General features: G+C 35.2%; 1 protein-coding gene across 3 annotated transcripts in view; it reads right to left on the bottom strand.

The window, feature by feature from the left end:
* Positions 1-21300, bottom strand: part of LOC141653474 (copper-transporting ATPase PAA2, chloroplastic) — a 30005-nt gene extending 8705 nt beyond the window's left edge. The window contains exons 1-6 of one of the 3 annotated variants that reach the window (XM_074461250.1): positions 19652-19692; positions 19022-19192; positions 18218-18966; positions 17342-17439; positions 16870-16923; positions 15782-15868 (exon numbers count right to left, since the gene is read on the bottom strand). In XM_074461250.1, the coding sequence (XP_074317351.1) occupies positions 15782-15868; positions 16870-16923; positions 17342-17439; positions 18218-18401 (423 nt within the window). In that variant the 5' untranslated portion in view covers positions 18402-18966; positions 19022-19192; positions 19652-19692. Of the gene's footprint in view, positions 1-15781; positions 15869-16869; positions 16924-17341; positions 17440-18217; positions 18967-19021; positions 19193-19651; positions 19693-20607 lie in introns of those variants that run through there. The other 2 variants (XM_074461248.1, XM_074461249.1) reach the window with 2 other exon arrangements.
* Positions 21301-21721: the final 421 nt, after the last annotated feature.

Genomic DNA, 21721 nt, shown 5'->3' with positions numbered 1-21721 from the left:
GAGAAGAATCGTTCAGTTAGCTATTTAGAGTTTGTCTGTTAAATTAGCAAAAATCTTTAAAATTCGCTAATTCAGTAAAAATCGCTACTAAGTCTGATTCGAAATGATTTCGTATTAATTCCGTTAACTAGCCGAGCTTGTTTTATTTTCACTCATTAAATTTCTTTATTATTAATTTCTTTTCATTTTTGGGACTCTCTCTTAAATCGGTTTTATTTAACTCGAGACGGTTTTAAAAACTAGCGAAATTTCTTAACGATGAAGAAACATACTGCTCCCTCATTTCTCACGCATCATTCCTTCTTCTCCCTTCCTTTTTCTTCTTTTTCGTTCTGTTTCATTTTTTTTTAAAATTTTAAATTGATTCTGCCACTCCGTTTGTCATTCGTTATCAATGATTTCCGTTCCATAGTGCTGCTTTCATCGTTCCTGTCAATCCGTTGTAAGTAAAATTCATTTTCGTCATGTATTTTTACAAACCCAATTTATACTTTCTGCTTTATTTATTATAAGACGGTTGTAGATGCTAAGATAGACAGTCTCGTATAAGATTTGTTAGTCATGAAGGACTAGTTCGATCGGAAAAAGGTAACGATGACGGGTTACTCGATATTACTTGTAAAATATGTTTATTTCGAATGCTGGTTAGTCTATTTTATAATTGAGACGGTGTATAATTATATATAGGGATCCTTATGGATGTTAATTAGTCAGTTGTATAGTTGAGACGGTGTATACTGATATGTGGAGATGATTGAGACGGTGTATACTGACCTATAGGGATCATTTGGGATGCTAGCTAGTAAGAGGTATATTTAAGACGGTGTATGCTGACATGTATGGATTGTTTTGGGTGCTAATTGTTGTCTTTTATAGTTGAGACGGTGTATACTGACATGTAGGGATTGTTTTGGGATGCTATTTGGGATCTTGTTTAGTTGTGGTATATTTAAGACGGTGTGTACTGGCGTGTAAGGATCGTTTTTGGATAATAGTTAGTCCGTTGTATAGTTGAGACGGTTTATATTTACATATAGAGATTGTCGGATACTAGTTAGAGTATTGTATAGTTGAGACGGCGTATACTGGCAGGTAAGGATTGTTTTGGATGCGGTTTTGATAAAAGAAAATGGTATATTATTTTATGGAATTGTCTTGCTATATTTGTACTGTGTTGCAGGTGAGACAGTAAGCATTATGGGCCGTATATGTACTTTAATTATGTTGGAACAGTGCGAGATGCTAGATAGATTGGTCGGCGATACATGGTGGTATTTTCATATTTAAGTGTGTTTATTCCCATTCCCGTATTTCGTGGTTGTTTCCACCTTTGGATTGTATGGTTAGTCCATGCTAGATATGTAAGTACACTGAGTCTAAGTGTGTTTGTCATTCTATACTAGTACTAATCAATCTCATTTGTCACGATCGTTTCAATTCGGATCATAGTTCATGTGTCGTGGATTAGGTGGCCGGATTGAAGTTACGCGGCCGTGGTTATGTGGTGTAGCCCGGTTACGAGTCTCGGGGTTACGGGAAGTTACCGTAGCCGTTGAATCGGATGCGTGTTGTATTCCGAGAGTATAGTGTCGGGTTCTGAAAAGGCGTCTTGTACTTAAGCTAGAATTTGCTTATATCGGCTATATGTTGTAGTCCGAAGTTTAACGGGGTATGTGTTGTATCCCGAGAGCGTGATGCTATTTAGCTGTCCTACCAGGAGATCGTGGTTTACTCTTTATGGTTGATTTAGCATTTGTACATTGACGGCAGTCCAGTACGTCAGTACGTCATTTTGGTCATGGGTTGTCCTCGTGCTTCTTTTACTACGATGTCGTGTTTGGTCGTAGTAAAGTGAGACACGTTTTGAAAGGTGTAAGTTCCGTTATCACATGATTTATTTATCTTTTCTATGTTGTATGTTTGATAAACTAATGGATTTTGTGTTGTACTTACGTTATTACATTGTAATACGGCTGGTAAGACACCCGAATTACTCCTTACTGACCGTGGCATTCATTTTTATGAATGACAGGTGACATGTCGGTGTTATACGCGGTTTTATATGCTGAGGTTACAAGACGAGTGGCTAGCGAGCGTTGTTGAGGTAACGATACATCCTTTTAATTATCATTCGATATTGCATTTCTTAAATTTGGAGGGATCCGAGATCCCTTGCATATTTCTATTCGTATTATGTTTTTATTCATATTTCTATTCGTATTATGTTTTTATTTTGTAAAAGTAGTAATTAGGTTAAATAGTTTTCAAAGGTTTTCAGTGAACTCCACGGCCATACCTCAAAGTTTTAAAATTTTACGTATTTTCCGTTGTTAATTATATATTTATTCTTTTGTATAACCACGGGGGTTCACAGTTCGTATCAGAGCATAACGCTCCCAACGCACATTCGTGTAACCCCAATGAAATTGACCTAGAATAGGTGAGAGTGGGTAGAAATAAGGACCAAATTTGATAGTCTGTGTGTGTTTGCTACTTGTTAAGTACTAATCTGTTTGTTGGTTTTGGTGGAAGGTTTATATACAACTTGTAATCGACTACCAGATTGTCGACGTGTGAAGAAAAAGAGAGAAAGTGGTCGTTGTACTGTATGACGATTTGTTAGACTAAAAGAAGGGGCACTTCTATTTCCTCGTATTTTCTAACCGTTCTTGGTACTGCTCGCTTTATTCTTTTAATTTTGATATCTTCATCATTCCATTCCTTTTCTTTGCTATGGATCGTACTCTTATTTCTTCTAGTCAAGGACATTTGAACTCTATGTTTAAGAATTCTTCTTTCGGCTTTTCTTTATTGGTTCGATCACATTCTTTCTACATCTTTTCAGTACCATGCCCTACTTTACCTTTAGGTGGATTGATTACTTCGGTTTTGGGGTGAGCCTGAAAATCTTTGTGAGAAATATTTTGGGAATACTCGAACCTAGATCTTTTCATAGGTTGTGTACTCGGTAGTTGGACTTGATCTTGGATGGATATAGTCTTGTTTACGATGAAACCATCTTAAATTTAGAGGAATAATTTTCATTATATTTGACATGGGGATTTGCTAAAATAAAAGGTATTATTCTTTGTTACTTTTCTAAAACACTCTTTGTTCTTGGTTGGGAATCATCTTTCCGACTTATCCTTCGTGTCTTATTCTTTCCTCTGCCTTGCCTTAATTTATAGAAGCTTGCCTTGGACTTTTGGAATATTGCAATTGTTGGGTAAGCTTAGAGAATTCAGGTAAATGGTCACTACAAAAAAAATGTTTCGATGCGACGGACACACTGCGACGGAATATTAATCCGTAGCAAATTTAAACCTGCGACGGACACTGCGACGGACCTCATGCTGTGCGACGGACTTTCCGTTGCAGCTTATTTTCCCAAACCGCCAAATTTAAATTTTCTGACATGGCGGGAAGGTCTGCGACGGAATTTCCGTCGCGATAATAAAATAATAATAAATTCTGCGACGGAAAATTCCGTCGCTATATTAAAATAATATTTTTTGTGCGACGGAATTTCCGTCGCAGACATTTTAAAGTGTCCAGCTGTACACCTCTTAACACGCTGGAAAAATAATATTATTTTAAGTCTGCGACGGAAATTCCGTCGCAGGATTTATTATTATTTTATGTTTGCGACGGAAAGTCCGTCGCATGTTTTCTTTATACGAGCGTGGCGTCTTCCTCCCCCTTCATTATCACTCTTCAATTATTTACCCCAAATCACCCAAAACTCCGTCTCCCTCAATCTCACCACCACCACTCCCACCACCACCCTACTCCCCAAATCACTCCTCCTATTTCTCCTTTCCCCTTTCCCCTTTCCCTTTTTTCCTTTCCCCTTTCCCTTTTTTTTTTTCTGCCGCCGAGCTCCCTCGCCGCCGCCGCCGCCGCTCTTCTCCCTTGTCTCCATCTCTTAATTAATTTAAGGTTTGTTTAATTTATTTTACTATTTTGATTAATTAGGGTTTATGGTTATTGTTTAAATTAATTATGATTAGTTTAGGATGCTTAGTATTATTAGGATTGTTTAGTTTAGTTGAAAGTCAATTTAGGATGTTTAGTATTATTAGGATTGTTTAGTTTAGTTGAAAGCCAATTTAGGATGTTTAGTATTATTAGGATAGTGAAATTTAGTTAAAAGCCAATTTAGGATGTTTAAATCAATTTTATAATACTTAGTTTAATTAAGTTTAGGATTGGTAAAATAAATTAGTTTAATTAATATCTAATTTAGAATGTTTAGGATTATTAGGGTAGTTTAATTTAGTTAAAAGCCAATTTAGGATGTTTAAATCAATTTTATAATGCTTAATTTAATTAATTAAGTTTAGGATTATTAAAATGATTTAGTTTAATTAAAAGACAATTTATGATGTTTAAACCAATTTAAGGATGCTTACTCTACTTTTGCTTAGTTTTATAAGATTTATTAGTAATTATTAAGTTTGTTTTGATAAGTTGTGTACATTTGTGTCATGTATATTTTTTTTACAAATATTAATTCATCTTATGCTTGTGTTGTGATTGTTAATATATTTTTGACCTAGTACCCGTTCAGGGATTACACATTAGGTGTAATTCTTGAATAGTCCCCGTTTTGGGACTGTCTTTGAATCTTTTATGCCATTTAGGTGGTAAATACTCAATTTTTTTCTTGATTGTTATGAGACAAAATTTGGTTGACATTTCCTTTAATGTTCTCCGAATACATATGTAGAGTGAGAATTCATTCTAAATAATGTATTTGGAGAACTGTAAGGAAGTGCTGCCGAATTTTTGTCTCATTACAATCAAGAAAAAAAATTGGGTATTTACTAATGGTATGAAAGATTCAAAGATGGGTTTAGGTTGGAGAGACATCATCACCTGGAGTCTGAAATGGCATTGCAAATCATTGCTGAAGAAGAAAATCATCATGGCTGTTTTGTCTAGCCTAATATACCTGATCTGGGAAACACGTAACAAGTGTAGAGTAGAGCAACTCGTCGACATCCCGACGATTGTATTGTGAGCAGTCGGAACGAGTCAAGGATAGGATGAATGTGTTAAAAGTTCAGAGTTTCCGAAGTAGAGATTTAGCATGGGTTAATTCTGTATTAGCCTACTAAATTTGTTTGTACCTTGTATGTTGAAGTTGGTGTCTTGTACCTCAAATCCTAATTATTAATGAGAATTTTACATTCCACCAAAAAAAAATAGGTTGGAGAGATAAGGACCCAAATACTGAAAGTATTTTTTTGCAGGTTGTGGTTGTAGTGGTTGTTGTTGTATGAAAAATTCAAAGATAAGTTTATGAATGCTCTTACCATTTTTATTAATAATTTTTATTTACTAATATATATGTAGATTTGCAATGAAGAGATTAGAACGAAACTGGATGTATGAAAGGTTGGATTCCAATAAAAAATTAAGGAAGGAATTTGTAATAGAGGTTAATAAATTCATTGATTATGTTAAGCAACAAGACGAATTCATTAGAAATAAAGAAATTAGGTGTCCATGTAGTAAGTGCAAAAATAAAAAGTTTTTAGTTGAACAAGAAGTACGAAAACACCTTGGTCTAAAGGGTTTTTGTGACAACTATTATGATTGGGTGTGTCACGGAGAGAAATTTCCCGTTGAGGAAGAGGAAATGGCAATGCCCTCTGACAATCCTTATAGGGATATGGTAGAGGATGCGTTGCGCGATAGCATTGATCAAATTAGGGAAGAAGCTCTTAATGCCGAGGTGGTTGATGAATCTCCAAATCCCAATGTATTAGCCTTTTTTCAAATGTTAAAACGTCTTGAGCAACCCGTCTACGAGGGATGTCGACTCTCATTGCTACGATCGGGTGCAAGGCTTGTCGCTCTGGAATGTGAACACAACTTAGCCCATAAATGTGTAGATGGTTTCATGTCACTCATGGGAGACCTTCTTCCTCAAGATCATATTTTGATGCGTAACTTCTATGAAACCAAAAATGTTCTCAAAACTCTTCAACTTCCTCATGAAAAGATAGATGCATGTTTTAATGGATGTATGCTTTTTTGGATGGACGACGCTCTTCTCGACAAGTGTAGAAAATGTGGTAGAGCTAGGTACAAAAGTGCAAAGAATGCAAATGGCAAAAGGATCCCCCAAAATTTCTTAAATTATTTCCCAATAGGGCCACGTTTGCAACGAATTTATGCCACAAAAAACCTCGCGGAACAAATGCGTTGGCATTATGAAAACCCCGAGTTAGTGGGACAATGTCTCATCCAGTGACAAAGTGAGCGTGGAAACATTTTGATCATCTTCATCCTTCTTTTGCATCCGAGCCTCGGAATGTTAGACTTGGACTTTGCACCGATGGTTTCTCGGCTTTTGGGCCATTCGGGAACACATATTCATGCTTTGGCCAGGTGATGCTTACACCTTACAATTTACCATTACGGCTATGCATGAAAAGATAATTTATGTTCTTAACATTAATTATTCCTGGACCAAAGAGTCCCAAACAAAACCTTGACGTCTATTTACAGCCTCTAATTCACGAGTTGAAGCAATTGTGGGACACGGGATTGTTTACATATGACGTGTCTAGGAAACAAAACTTCGACTTAAGAGTCGCACTCCTATGGACGATCAACGACTTTCCCGCTTATGGCATGTTATCCGGTTGGTTAACTTTGGTGAAAATGCATGTCCATGTTGTACGAAAAAAGAGACTAAATCGACTTGGCTTGACATAGCGAGAAAATGGAGTTGGTTTGATTGTCATAGACAATATTTAGACACTGATCATACTTTTGGCAAGGATAAAGTCCACTTTCGAAAAGGAAGAATAGAGAACGATGTTCTTTGGAGAACGAGGTTATCGGGCGAACAAGTGTGGGAATGTGTGAAAAATTTACCAAAAATCGTGGATGCATCTGACCATGAATTGAAGACGGTTAAAGCGAAACGAATTGGGTGGTGGAAACAAAGTATTTTTTGGGAGCTTCCATATTGGAGCACACTACTAATTCGACATAACCTTGATGTCATGCATATTGAGAAAAAAAATTTCGAACAACTAATTCACACGGTGATGGATAGAAAAGACAAGACAACCTTGAACCCAAATGCACAAAAAGACATCTTACAACTTTGTTCAAGGTTGCGAAAGATGTATTCAGTCGTTTTGAAAAAAGAGCAGAAGAAAGTGTTGTGTGATTGGATATGTAATTTAAAGTTTCCAGACGGCTATGCTTCAGATTTGAGAAGATGTGTCGATATAAATGAGTTGAAGCTACATGGCTTGAAAAGCCATGACTGTCATGTGTTTATGGAGCGTTTACTGCCGGTTGCTTTAAGGCACCTTCTCCCTAAAAATGAGTGGAATGTCATAACTGAGATTAGTCAATTTTTCAGAGACTTGTGCACTTCATCAGTACAAATTGAAAAAATAACAAGTCTCGAGAAAAATATTGTCGAGATAATCTGCAAATTGGAAAAAATACTTCCATCTTCATTTTTTGACTCAATGAAACATCTGCTAATTCATTTGCCATATGAAGTAAAAGTGGGTGGTCCTGTGCAATATAGGTGGATGTATCCTTTTGAGAGGTAATATCAATATCTTTTACGAAGCCTTTTAAGGTTATTACTTAATTTCATTCATTCTTAACCAATTTTTTTGTAGGTTCTTGAATCATTTGAAAAAAAAAATTGGAAATAAAGCTCGTGTTCAAGGGTCATTATGCAACGCATATTTGCTTGAAGAAATAGCAAATTTTTGTTCTTTTTACTTTGAAGATCATATAGACACAAAAGCAAAAGACCTTGACATAGGTCAGAAAAAGGCGAAGTATTCTACCTTGCCCGAGCTATTTCAAGATCATGAGGGCACTACTTCTGGAAAATGTCGTGAAAGATTTTTGGAAGATAACGAATATGAACGTGCACACCTCTATGTTTTATCTAATTGTGATTCTGATGAGTTGAAACGTATGGAAAGGTAGGTGAAAAAAATTTTAATTTTAAACGTTGTTTCAAGTCACACATGCAAAAATTAATTTAAAACTTAATTCGGCATTTTTGAATAGGTTGTTTGAGGATTACATCAAAAGAGAATATCCTGAGGTTTCTATGGCCGAGGATATTTGGAACAAATTTGAAACAAAATTCCGTAACTGGCTTAGAGGTCAAGTAAGTAAATAATATATATTCTATAATGCTTATTTAAATTATATTATTATTTGGTAAATAATTGGTTCATTATCATTAATTCTAGGTAAATAATTTAAAAGATCTAGTTGTAGTTGCCTTAGCAAATGGACCTTCAAAAAAAAGTAAGAACATGGAAGCGTTATTTCATCAATGGATACAAATTTCGAGCTTTCATAGATGGGAAAGATTTGGAAAAGTCTACAATTAACAATGGAGTGTGTGTGAGTTCGACTGAAGGAGCTGACTACTATGGAACCCTAAATGAAGTTGTTGAGTTGTCTTATACTGGCGAGAAAAACCCTTACAACGTTATTTTATTCAAATGTAATTGGATAGATAACTCAGAAAGAGGAATGAAAGTACATAAGGAATATAAACTTGTGAATGTTAATCGGAGCAAAAAATTTCCAAAATATGACCCATTTGTGTTAACATATCAAGTGGAACAAGTTTGCTATGCTCCTTATCCAAACATCAAAAGAGATAAAGATCAGTGGTCAGCAGTACTTAAAATAAAGGCAAGATCACAAGTGGATGCTCCTACTGATGAATCTATCTTTCAAGAAGATGTTAATAATGGTGATACAACATTGACAATAATTGAAATAGAGGATGAGAATGAAAATGTGGAGGAGGAACAAGAAGAAACGCAAGGAGATGAAATGCAAGTACAGAATGATGATATGCAAGAGGAGGAAGATGAGGAAGAGTTAGGAGAGGAGGCTTTGAAGAAGTATTTAGAAGAAGATGATGATGAGGATTTTTTAGAATCGCTTTTTGAAAGCAACGAAAACACTAATTTAAGTGATGATGATGATGATGACTAGGATTTATATTAGTTGTAGATGTTTTGTACCCTTTCTTTCAATCTTATTACTTTGTTGGTACTATTAGTTGTAGATGCCGTATGGCTTAATTTAATGAAATCTAGTTTGTTTTCATTCAATCTTACTTTGCCAATTTCTTATTTGGTAGCTATTATTTGATTATTTGATTTCTTACTTTGCCAATTTCTTATTTTGTTGCTATTATTTGAAGCTTTGAATTCTTACTTTGCCAATTTCTTTTTTTGTTGCTATTATTTGATTATTTGATTTCTTACTTTGCCAATTTCTTACTTTGCCAATTTGTTATTTGGTTGCTATTATTTGATTTCTAACAATGTTGAAGAATTTAGTTGGTTTCTATGGCGTCGAGGAGACGAAGACATGGTAGTAATAGTAATGCAGGAAACCAAGGACAGGGAAACGAGAATGAAGAAATACCAGCAGTTGACAAAATTTCTCTCGATTCTCTTGAGCAAGAAGGCGTTTGGTAAGTATGTTATTTTTTCGTAATTAATTATTTTTATAACGATTTATATATATATAAATAAATATATATATATATAGAGTAAAGCTGTAATGAGTCCACCATATATTTTGAGTCCCTAAGTCCCGAGTACATCCCTTAGATATCCCACTAAGGATGGTTGAGATTGAAAGCAAAAAAGCATACTTAACACTAATGAGTTTTCTATACACTAATTAATCCACTTTATCTCTCTAGCTTTAATTATACATTCACTAATGGATTAATTATATACAAAAAAATTTTTTGAGCATAATTTTTTTTTTTTGGACTGAAACTTTATACAAATGTTACTACATTTTCACTGTTTTAAAAGTGTAATTTCAACGGAAAAAAGTGTAATTTCAACGGAAAAAATTGCGGTTTGACGGATTTTATTTTGAAATTTGAAAATTTGAAGCAAATTTACAATATATTTTGCGTTTTACGAGTGTAACTCAGTTTTTCGACAAATATTATTTTGAATTTTTCCAATTTTAACATAACTCATTGTGAATTGAGTGACTTATAAGTGTAACTTTAGTCTTTTAAAAGTGTAATTTTAGTCCATTAAAGTGTAATATTAGTCCATTAAAGTGTATTTTTAGTCCATTGAGAGTGTATCTTTAGTCCATATTAAAAATGTAACTTTAGTCCATTAAAGTGTAATTTCAGTCCATTGAGAGTGTAACTTTAGTCCATTGAGACTGTAACTTTTGTCCATATTAAAACATGTAACATGAGTCCATTGAGAGTAAAACTGTAGTCCTTGAGAGTGTAACTTTAATAGATATAAGTGTAACTTTAGTAGAGAAAAATGTAACTTTAATAGAGATAGTTGTAACTTTAATAGAGAAATCTGTAATTTTAGTAGAAAAAAGTGTAATTCTAATAGAAATAAGTGTAACTTTAACTTTAATCGAAAAATGTGTAATTTTAATAGAAATAAGTGTAATTCTAATAGAAATAAGTGTAACTTTAACTTTAATAGATATAAGTGTAATTTTAATCGAAAAATGTGTAATTCTAATTGAAATAAGTGTAATTCTAATAGAAATAAGTGTAATTTCAACTTTAATAGAGATAAGTGTAATTTTAATAGAGAAATGTGTAATTTTAATAGAGAAAAGTGTAATTTCAATAGAAATAAGTGTAACTTCAACTTTAATAGAGATAAGTGTAATTTTAATAGAGATAAGTGTAATTTTAATAGAAATAAGTGTAACTTTAACTTTAATAGAGGTAAGTGTAATTTTAATAGAAGTAATTGTAATTTTAATAGAAATAAGTGTAATTGTAATAGAAATAAGTATAATTTTAATAGAAACAAGTATAAAATGGACTAAAAATATCGCATGAAAACATTGGAGGCGGGATTTTCAAAATTTGAATTTTGAAATCTTTGGAAGCAGGATTTTTAGCACACAATAGGTAAATTTAAACAAATAAAATTAAAAAAATGAAATAAAAATATTAATGCGAGATTTTTAGCACACAATGTGTAATTTTTAGCACACAAGACGAATTTAAACAATACGAGATTTTAAAAAAAACTACCAACTTTTCAAAATTAGATCTAGGTTTAATTTTCAAAACTAGATCTAAATTATTTGCTCTCTTATTTTTTTTAGCTTACATAACATCAGATTAAAAAAAAAAAAAATCTCATACAACATACATATCATTCCAGAGAACAGTCGAAAACTAAAAAAACGAAAACACGAAAGTAAAAACGAAGATTAAACAAATATAACAACCTGACAACAACACATATTTAAAAGACAAATCTGATTTTTTTTTCAAATACAGAAAAAAGGAAAAAAATAAAAAAAACGAACGAGGACTGTAAAAAAAACGAACGAGAAAGCAATCTCCCTGTTTCCTTAGTTCAACTTTAAAAAAAAAAAAAAAATTGATAAAAAAAAAAAGGAAATCTGGGAAGAGAGAAATGAGGGAGAAAAGGAGAAGAGGAACGAGCAGGGGCTGCGGTGGCCGGAAATGGTGGGTGGTAGCAGATTTGGAGAGGAACGAGCAGGGGCTGTGGTGGCCGGCGGAAATAGTGGTGGGTTGGTTGGAGGCAGGGGTGGGGTTGTGGTGATGTCGGGTTGGAGGCAGGGGTGGTGTTGTGGGGCTGGAGGCAGGGGGGGTGGTGTTGTGGGGCTGGAGGCAGGGGTGGTGGCGGTTCGGCGTGGCGGGTTGTTGGTGGTTCGGCGTGGCAGGGTTGTTGGTGGTTGCGTGGTGGGACGCGTTTATGGGGGGCGGATGGCGGTGGTGGGCGTGGTGTGGTGGTGGGTGGAAAGAGGTCGGGGGAGGAGGTGGGTGGTGGTTTCGGGTGAGGAGGTGGTGGATGGTGGTGGGAAATGAGAGATTTATTTTATTGGATTTTTGATTTATTTGGGATTTAGAGAGATGAGGGAATGGTAATTATGTGAGATGAGAGATAAATGGGTGGGAGAATAAATTATATATAGTAGATTAAAGTTTGATTAATTTGGATTAGTGAGGGTAGAGAGAGAGACCCCTTAATTACCCATTAATCCCCTCTTTTTTTCTTTCCATCTCAACCTTCCATTTTCCTCATCTAAAGGCTCTCAAGAGGACTCATGGACTCACACTTGGAAGGGGACTTACTTGATCTTAACACTATATATATATATATATAAATATTTATTATCTTCTCATTCTTTTTTTTCAGGTTCAGTGATGAAAAAGTTGTGAACTTGATATCGGATACTATTGGATGCAACTACAAAGAACATGCTCCTAATTGGAAATCGGCGTCATCTACTCTAAAGAAGGATTGGTGGAATTGGTTTGAGGTATTAGCAATTGTCATTTAATTTAATATTAGGTATTTTATTCATTTATTTTATATTTATTTACAATAAAGTTTATTTTCTAACTTTATTGTTTATTGAACAGTGGCGTGTTAGTTACGATCCCCGTGACAAGGCAAGGGTTAAGAAGGCTTGGGAAGATGCCATGAAGACCCGTTTACGGCAAGTGATTTATCGAGCTTATCATAAGGAAGAGCATGAAAAGCCGGATTGGATTAGTGTTGACTTGCACCGTCAATTGAAGAATAGACCACTTGAAGATCCTAGTTTCACGGGAAGATCGGAGCAGAATTCGGCCAACCGTAGGTCGGGAAGTGACGAGAAAGGGAAGGCGTTGGCTACTCACGTAATGGGTCGAAAAAGCACTTTGCAATATACGGACTCAATGGTAATTTCTTCACTTCCTTTTTTAATTTATTACCTTTTTTTTCTTTAACTTTATTTAAAGTTAGTAATTATATTTAACAAGTATCAAAATTGTAGATTGATAAAGATGGGAAAGGAGATATTCCGTCCGCTTTGCAGTTGTTGGAGAAGACAAGGAAGCATAGCACAAAAGGATGGTTATCCAAAAAAACTGGTCAACTCTTCGTAAGTTGCTATAATTATTTAATTTTTAGCTCATTTTTTCAATCATGATTATTTAGTAGATGGTATCTAATCTTTCGTTTTTTATTCATATAGGGTAAAATCATCTCAAAGAAAACTGAGCTTCAGAGTCAAGGGGTCGAGAACATTGATGATAATGAAATTTATATTGAAGAACATGGAGGGTTTGATAAGAAAGGTAGAGTACTTGGCGCGGGAAATGCAGCACCACAAATTTGGGAGCACCACCGCCGCTCGACTGGTAACCTCTTTTCTACTCCTCATACTCCGGGGTCGAGGCCGAACAATCTCAAAGGCTTGCGGCAATAGAGGAGTTCTTGAGCCAACAAGGTTTTACCACTCAAACTTGTAACCCCGGAGGTAAATCTCAAGCTAGAAATGACTTTGATGATGATGGTGGTGACAATGCTAGGCCTACTCCTACTCACGTGTATTGATTAGTAGTTGTTAGTTGATCTCCTACCTTGTAGTTTATGAACTTATTTAGCTTTCTTTGTTGAACAATTATTGTACTAAACGGTTGTAAACCTTTTATTTTAAGTTAATGCGAAGACTTTGTTTGGAAATCTCGTCTTGAACGAGTTGTGAATTTGTCAATTCTTTGGATTTTCTGTATGTTTGTAGGAAACCGGGAGTATATGTAATTGCTTTCAAAGCAATTTGGGCGCTGGAAAAGCACTGTAAACCCACTGGTTATTTCTTCCCTGCGACGGAATTTGCGACGGAAAATCCGTCGCAAATGTTGACTTTCATGTTGACTTTGGGAACACGTGTCCCATATGAACAGTGATCTGCGACGGATTTTCCGTCGCAGATATTGACTTTCTGGTTGACTTAAGTGCCTACGTGGCCTGTATGAACAGTGATCTGATCCGTCGCATATATTGACTTTTAGGTTGACCATTATGTCCACGTGGCCTCCTATGAACAGTGGATGGCGACGGAATTTCCGTCGCAAGTCCCTTCTTTGCGACGGGTTTGTGCGACGCTTTGATCCGTCGCAGATATTTAGTTGCAACGGAATTCCCGTCGCAAAACCAAATTTTGCGACGAAATAAAGCGCCGGGTTAAATCCGTCGCAAGATCTATTTTTGCGACGGGATTGACATATTTGCGACGGAGTTTTCCGTCGCTATGGAACCTTTTCTTTGTAGTGGGTGTTTTGAAGATCTTGGAACTTAGATGTGCGATAAAGGTTGAGTGTATTTACTGCAAGGAACCGATTGTGCAAGGTTGAGCTTGTGTTTAGGACTAAACTTTGATACTTATTGTTGGTAACCTTTCTGGTTTCAGGTTTGTGATTTGATAACCGGAGAACCATCTTGAGGAAAATTAAGTGAACCATCTTGAGGAAAATTAAGTTCACTGAGATTATTAGTAAGGATAATCTTTTAACTAATTTTAGATCCAGTCTAGTTGGGTAAGTAAGCATGTAACCTTTGGGAAAATATTAGTGGAGTTATCTAGTGACATATTCCTTCATGACTAATTCTTTTTCTTGTCCATAGATCGTTTGCTTCTAGTGTCTTAAGACTAACCTCCTTTCAAGAACTTCCATTTAATGGTCATATCTAAACCTTTCATAATATTCCAAGTAATTCTTTCCATCATGCTCCATTTCGTGCTTATGCTCATATATCGCGTCATCGATTGTTCCTGTCTTTGTGCGTTATCTTGGTTTAGATGTAATCTTTAAGCTTGTTGGTTGACTTAGTCTTCCCTCATTCCGAATCTCTATCCGTTCCTAGTAATTTCTTGACCTGAGTTGTACTTCACAAGAGAAAGAAGCGCAACCACTTTAGTAAGCCATTTTAGTAAGCCATTTTGCTTTACTGCATCATAATCCAGAGGAAATATGGAGAAAGGGCAATATATTGCAGTACCCGGAGTAAAAACAAAAACACTGACCAATTTTAACTTTGTTTCGAACCATAGATGTTTGAAATATGTAAATTAGCGGTTAGACAACTTTCCAATAATTTTTGGAGTTGAAGTGAGCTTTTTATATTAATATCACCATCGATAAGATGAGTGTGGCGGAGATGCGCATGTTGAGGTGGATGTGCGGACATACAAGGAAAGATCGGTTAAGGAATGAGGTGATTAGGGAAAAGGTAAAAGTGGCGCCAATAGAGGACAAGATGATGGAAAACCGACTAAGATGGTTTGGCCATGTGAGAAGGAGACCTATGGACGCACCAGTTAGGAGGCTGGAGACTTGGAGAACAGAAAAGGTACCTAGAGGTAGAGGAAGACAGAGACAGACATGGTTGAGAGTGATAGAGCATGATATGAGAGTGCTGGGCCTTGAGGAGAGTATGGTGATGGAGAGGGCACAATGGAGGGAAAGGATACATGTGGATTTTTAGTATTTGATGTTTTTTGACATATTTAGTGTTTTTATTTAATTTAAAGAAATTAAATTATTTATTCTTCTCTCCTTTATTACATTTTTTTACCAACCACTTTCTTATAGATTTTACCTGGTTCATTCCGGATCCTTAATTCTATTTCGGTTTTTAAAAATCGTTTTAATCTTTTCTCTCGATCTAAATTTTAAGTTTTTATAAAAGAAAGCCGGAATTCGATTTTAAAACCTCTAAGTTTACCTTGACTTTCCATTACATTTTCGTTCTTCCTTTTTGTTTTTCATCTTCCCTTTTTTTATTCGCATTTTGAGGCGTGCGTTCACCCATGGACGGTTCGAAAGGATGATTCATGTCAGGCGACCCCAAATCATTTTGGGATTAAGGCTCTGATGTTGTTGTTGTTGTTGTTGTTGTATCACCATCGATAAATAGGAAGCATAAGCACTTACTAGAAGTTCATTCATATCACTAGAAGCTTTGATCCTGGCTCTCTCCTCCAGAGAACGGCCAAGAAGCACGAACCCAAGAAGCATTACCTGCATGCTAAAAGCCAATATCTCCATATGAGAAGTGCATCCTGTTTCTGTATCTCTCTTAGAAGAGGAAATATTGAGAAAGAAATACGGCAGGCAGGGGAAAGGGAAGGACATTAAAGGAATTAAAAACTGGAAAGCTATAGAAACAGAAAACTGGAAAACTAAAAAAAAAAAAATGCACTATCATTCATAGTAGTGAAAAAAAGGCATGGTAATTGTTCACGTAAATAGACAACGTTAGGGGTAATTTAAAACATTAGTGAATTAAATAGTTTTTAACAGCATCACCTTTTCAGTTAAGTGGATAGAAGAATATGAAAAAGGCCTATTTGTATACAGTATGAGATATGGTAGAAGAAACTTTACAAGTAAATATCTACTTCCTCTATTCAACTCCACTCTACCATAATGTAAAATGCACAAATATTAAGGTAATAATAAACAAGTAATAGAAGCACAAATGGTTGTGTGAAAGTTGTTTTATTTTAATTAGGGTGGAGTTTGATGTTAATTTGTAGTGGGATAAGAGTGGCAAAAGTTGTAAATATGAGGTTTTCATTAGGACAAATGTGTCAATTTACATTATATTTTAGGAAAGTGGTAGAGTGGAGTTGAATGGATGAAAAAGGAAATATGGTAGAGTGGAGTTGAATGGAGGAAATATGATTTAGCTTTAGTATCATCCTTAAAAGTTACTCCTGACCCAAAAGACGACACTAAAACAGACACCTGCAAACTACAACTTACAGCAGGAGAAATGCGTCCAGAATCAACCAAATACCAAATGGTAGATAATCTACAAACATGATTTGACTGGGTATAGATTGAAGACTAACCATGTCTTTAATAATCTGAATTTCCTAAGTAATAACTGACAAAACAGATTTGATAGGATGGCCGAATGAAAATGCATCAAAGTAATGACACTTACAAATCTAGTTCAACACATACAAGAACGTAAGACAAATAGACCAACAACTGTTTTTGAAGTAATAACTCACCGGTTCATCAAAAAATGAAGCATTCCACTCAAGTTCAGGGCTGACAAGTGAGGCCTGTGCAAGAGAGAATGTTATCGTATGAGAAATTCAGTACACAAAATCGTACATCTGTTAATTTATAGACTCCGTATGAAGTTTTGTTTTCTAAGTTGACAGTTTGTGGACTCAGAATTCTCTTTAAAAAAAAAATAAGGTACTTTGAAAAGTAGTTTGAGTATACTTATGGAACTTATCAGTGGACTTGTAGCGAAAATGGTTTTCTCAAGTATATACTCGTACTCTGTATTTCACAACATTCTCATATTTTTCAAGAAAATTGAGAGTTTCTTGAAATGTGAGGATGCCATTAAAAAAACCGGGGAAGTAGCATAATAACATAAGATTCATTGTTAAATGACACTCCTTGATATATACAAAAAAAAAAAAAAAAAAAAAAAAAAAAAAAAAAAAAAAAAAAAAAAAAAAGACTTACAGCGCTTAAGATGAATGCAGCAGCTGATCCAAAACCCACAAGAGAATTCATATTTGGAGAACCTTTCATAAATCCCCTGAGACCATCAAAGAGTAAATCTGAGAAGAAAAAAACACAGTATAGAGTATCAGTCCTTGACCAAGAATCAAGATAGTTCAAATTTGACATAGCCTTAAAATAAATAGGCTATAAGCTGATAGCAGTAAAAGCACTTCCTAGATGACTGTAATCATCACCTTCAGGTCTATGTAACAAACCACAGGTGTGTGGAACTGTCCTCGTTTTTTATTATAACATTTAAGGCAGTGGAGGTCAAGGTAGGAAGAAAGATAATTTCAGCAGGGACAAACTTTAAACAAACCTCTAGCCCGCCTTGAATAGAGAACGTATATGATTACATGACATTCATCACGTTAAGCTTTTAAAATTAGCTCCATTACGAAAATATGACAATCAATCAGAGGTATTGAAAATTATTATATGCAAATTTCTAAAACACACACCAGTTAGCGACTATGAAGACAAAGACATGCCTTGGCTGGGGCTTCTAAGGTCTGATCAGTGATCCAACCTATTTTCAGTCCACATAGTAGATATATGTATGTAGCCAGAAATTTTGAACCCAACTGTAAGTTTATTTCTCAATGATTTCTCATCATCTCTTACATGCGACTAAACTTAATTCAGTAAGCTTACAAAGCTACCAAACTGAAGTTTATTTCTCATTTGTTTTTTATCACTCCGTATGTCTTACATGGGAGTGATGGGACTGAGTCACTGAGCTAACAAACTGAAGTTCTCATTACTTTCCCCACCAATTCTTACACGACTAATTTTAGCTCTGCAACGATTAACACATAAAGCTAAAATACAAACCTCTTCCAGGTCCCAGTAAGGCTCCCAGAGCTACACCAGCCTTTACATACGAATTGTGAAGCACATCCCAAATTCCTCCTGCATCAAATAAACAAGAGGAATCACTACGTTGTCTGAGTATAGAGCCATATTTCACAAAAAGAAAAACAACACATGGGAGGAGTAATGTCAGGCAAACCCGCATCTGTCAATTATGTTTAGCACAACAGTAAAATGACCGATCAAAAATTAATAGCCTCTCGAATTTAGCTTCAATCCTATGACACAAATGGTCTAAGACTCAGATATCACGCGTACAACAACAATTGCATAATACTCCTGGTTTTATCAACTATAAACATCAAAATCACAAGAAATATTGATAATATCTTTTAGTTACAAACTACTCAATTTAAGCTACTACAAACAGTCGAACACCCCAATGGTATGGCGATAAATAAGACCACGTCACAAACTGCAGGTTAAGCTACTACAAACACCCCAATATCAATGGATACAATGCAACAAGCCCAACCATTTATCACATATAGTCATATACACATAAGTGATACTCGGAAGTCCCTCATTTCCAATAGGAGCCTCGTAATTTCACTGGCATCACCTACTACTCCATGAGTTCTCTTTCATATGTCATGTGCCCTTTGACATTAAGCGTGTAAAGTCGGTGGTAAAGGCATTTTTCCCTCCATCATTATCATTACTCTTCCGATATTGTGGTAAGTATGGTTATCAATAAGCTAATTGAGCAACTATAAGTGACAGTGCATACCTAAATCTACTCCTAATAAAAGCTTAAATTAAAACATACTCCATAAATCCAACTAAATTATTAAAAATATTAACCAATTGGAAACCTAGAATTGAAATTGAATTCCGATATGTTTGGGAACCTAGAAATGGAATTGAATTGCGGAATGGAGACATTTCAAGCATTTGGGAACCCTTAAATTTTGGAATTGGAATTTTACTCAATCCCTTAGAGCATCCACAATGGTAAGCTAGTTGCTACTAGCTTACCTTTGCCACATCAACTTTTTAAGCCACAACAATTTCAAGCTACAATTTGCTCCGATGGTTAAGCTAATTTACTAGTAGCTTAATTGAACACACTTAACACTTTAGAGCATCTCCAATGGTTACCTAAAAGGGCTTGCTTGCAAATAAAAAAGATGTCAAGCTACTTGCTTAACCATTGGAGCACTCTACATAAACTAGTTTAAATTGAGCTAGTAGCTCCATGGAGCTAGTAGCTCAAATGGTCCTACAAGAAGAATGTAACCAATAGAAAAATAGAGGGTGTGTTAAGTGTGTTCAATTAAGCTACTAGTAAATTAGCTTAACCATTGGAGCAAATTGTAGCTTGAAATTGCTGTGGCTTAAAAAGTTGATGTGGCAAAGGTAAGCTAGTAGCAACTAGCTTACCATTGTGGATGCTCTTATCAATGTCAAGTTCCAACCTAATTAAAAGTTGGGACATCAAAATATTTAATTTTTTCCAAATAAAAAATTACAAATTTGTTTTTTGGGTGATTTTGACCCATACACGTCCCGCCCCCTGTCCAATTCTATGGGTTTCCCAAACATAATTGAGAAATTGAATTTCACGTGATCTCCAAACGAAATTTTGGAATTGGATTTGGAATTGAATTCAAATATTTTGATTTCTATAAAATCATGAAAATTAAATCAATGCTGCATAACCAAACAAGGCCATAATCTATTTCAATTGTTGCATTCCACTATGTAACACCGACAAATAATACTTTTGTTTCATTTGATTTTATACGTTTTTCAAATTTCTCTCATATATGTAACTCTATTGATCTATTTCATTATTCCATTCAATTATACTTCGTCAAAGGGCTTGCATGGAATTCATGAAATAATTAGGGGTAAATTTTAATCGGGTGATAATTACTAGGGAAGTTAATTGTTAATTACTTGGCTAATGAGTTCCTTGGTGATAGGTTTGGGTAATGATTAATGAGGAGAAGTTTTACTCCCATAATAATCATATCATTACCCAGGCGGAGGCCTTCACGAGAGTAATAGATTCGAGAGGCGAATAATTACTCCAATATCAAACATAGAAAATACACCTTACATATTACTCCCCTATTTCATTTCCCACTTTTTACCCTCAATCCAAGCAAGCCCTAAAATGAAAAATACTTCATTTGATGGTATACATTTTCAAATTATTCTCATATACTTTTAGAAAACGTATACAATTAAATGAAAAAGGGAAACGGGAATTATAAAAGGAGAAAACTATTAGAGAATATATTATCATATAGGAAAGAATATCCTATAGAATATTAGGAATATTCTTGGAGTACCCTCCAATCTTTCCTATATGATAATATATTCTCTAATAAAAGCATATATACCATGAGAAACATGAATTCCAAGGGAATGCAAAAGATGACCAGCATGATCACCACAACAAAGAGCAACCAAACACAAAGCAACCACCACCCGATTCCTACTCTCCACAACACCTTTCTTCTTCTTCACTACAACCTCCTTCCACTTCCTTACGCGCTCTCCAACTCCACTTCCCGCCACACGCCGCTTCGAATCGTACCCGCACTCCGTCAACTTCGCCGCCATCTCCTCCGCCACCACCACACTCGCACTAACCTCAGGCTTCAACCTCACCGCTGCCGTCTCCGTCACCATATTCACCACCGCCGACTCCACGCGCTCGTCGGAGGATAATATCCTCTTGACGCGGGATACACACGCGCCGCACATCATGTCGTTGACTTCTAGAAGAAACGAGTTTTCCGTCGGAGATTCCGAGGTTTTCGTCGGCGCATGGACGTTGACGATCCTATGTCGTGGTGGTCGTCGACGTGGAGGAGAGAGAAAGTGAGAGCGAAGTCTGGGTATGTGGAGGTGGTTAGGGAAGGAAGGAGGAGAGGATAGAGAGAGTTTGAGTAAGTTGATTGTCGCCATTGTTGAAGATTGAAGGTATGAAGGTAAAGAAGGAAGTGAGGTGGATATAACATGTAGTAGCTGTTATATTTTGAGGTTGGAGAAAGAATGGGGGTTAGGTGGATATAGTGTACCAGCGAGTCAGAGAGTGACACGTGTGGTGAACCTTTGTAATTTACTTAATCTTTTTCGTATAGTAATGTTTCTCATGTTAAACGTGGGGTAATATGGTGGCACATTTTTAGTACCTAATTTTTCCTTTTTTAGAAATGAATCAATTGAATGGGCCTGAAATTTGAAATTGAATTGAATTGAATGTAAATAACCGAATCGAATCGAGCTAAATGGAGTGAATCGAATCAATGGGTAAATTGAAATGAAATGAATCAACTGATTAAATTTAATTAAACTAAAATAATATTAATATTAATATTAATACTAAATATAATAAATAATAATAATAATAATAATAATAATAATAATAATTATTATTATTATTATTATTATTATTATTATTATTATAGGTATTAATATTAATAATAATATTAATATTATTATTATTAT

Source organism: Silene latifolia, chromosome 4 (assembly GCF_048544455.1).
Source record: "Silene latifolia isolate original U9 population chromosome 4, ASM4854445v1, whole genome shotgun sequence".
In the NCBI taxonomy this organism is placed as follows: Eukaryota; Viridiplantae; Streptophyta; class Magnoliopsida; order Caryophyllales; family Caryophyllaceae; genus Silene; species Silene latifolia.
The sequence above is the reverse complement of the archived record's forward strand: the minus strand, read 5'-3'. Positions and strand labels throughout refer to the sequence as shown.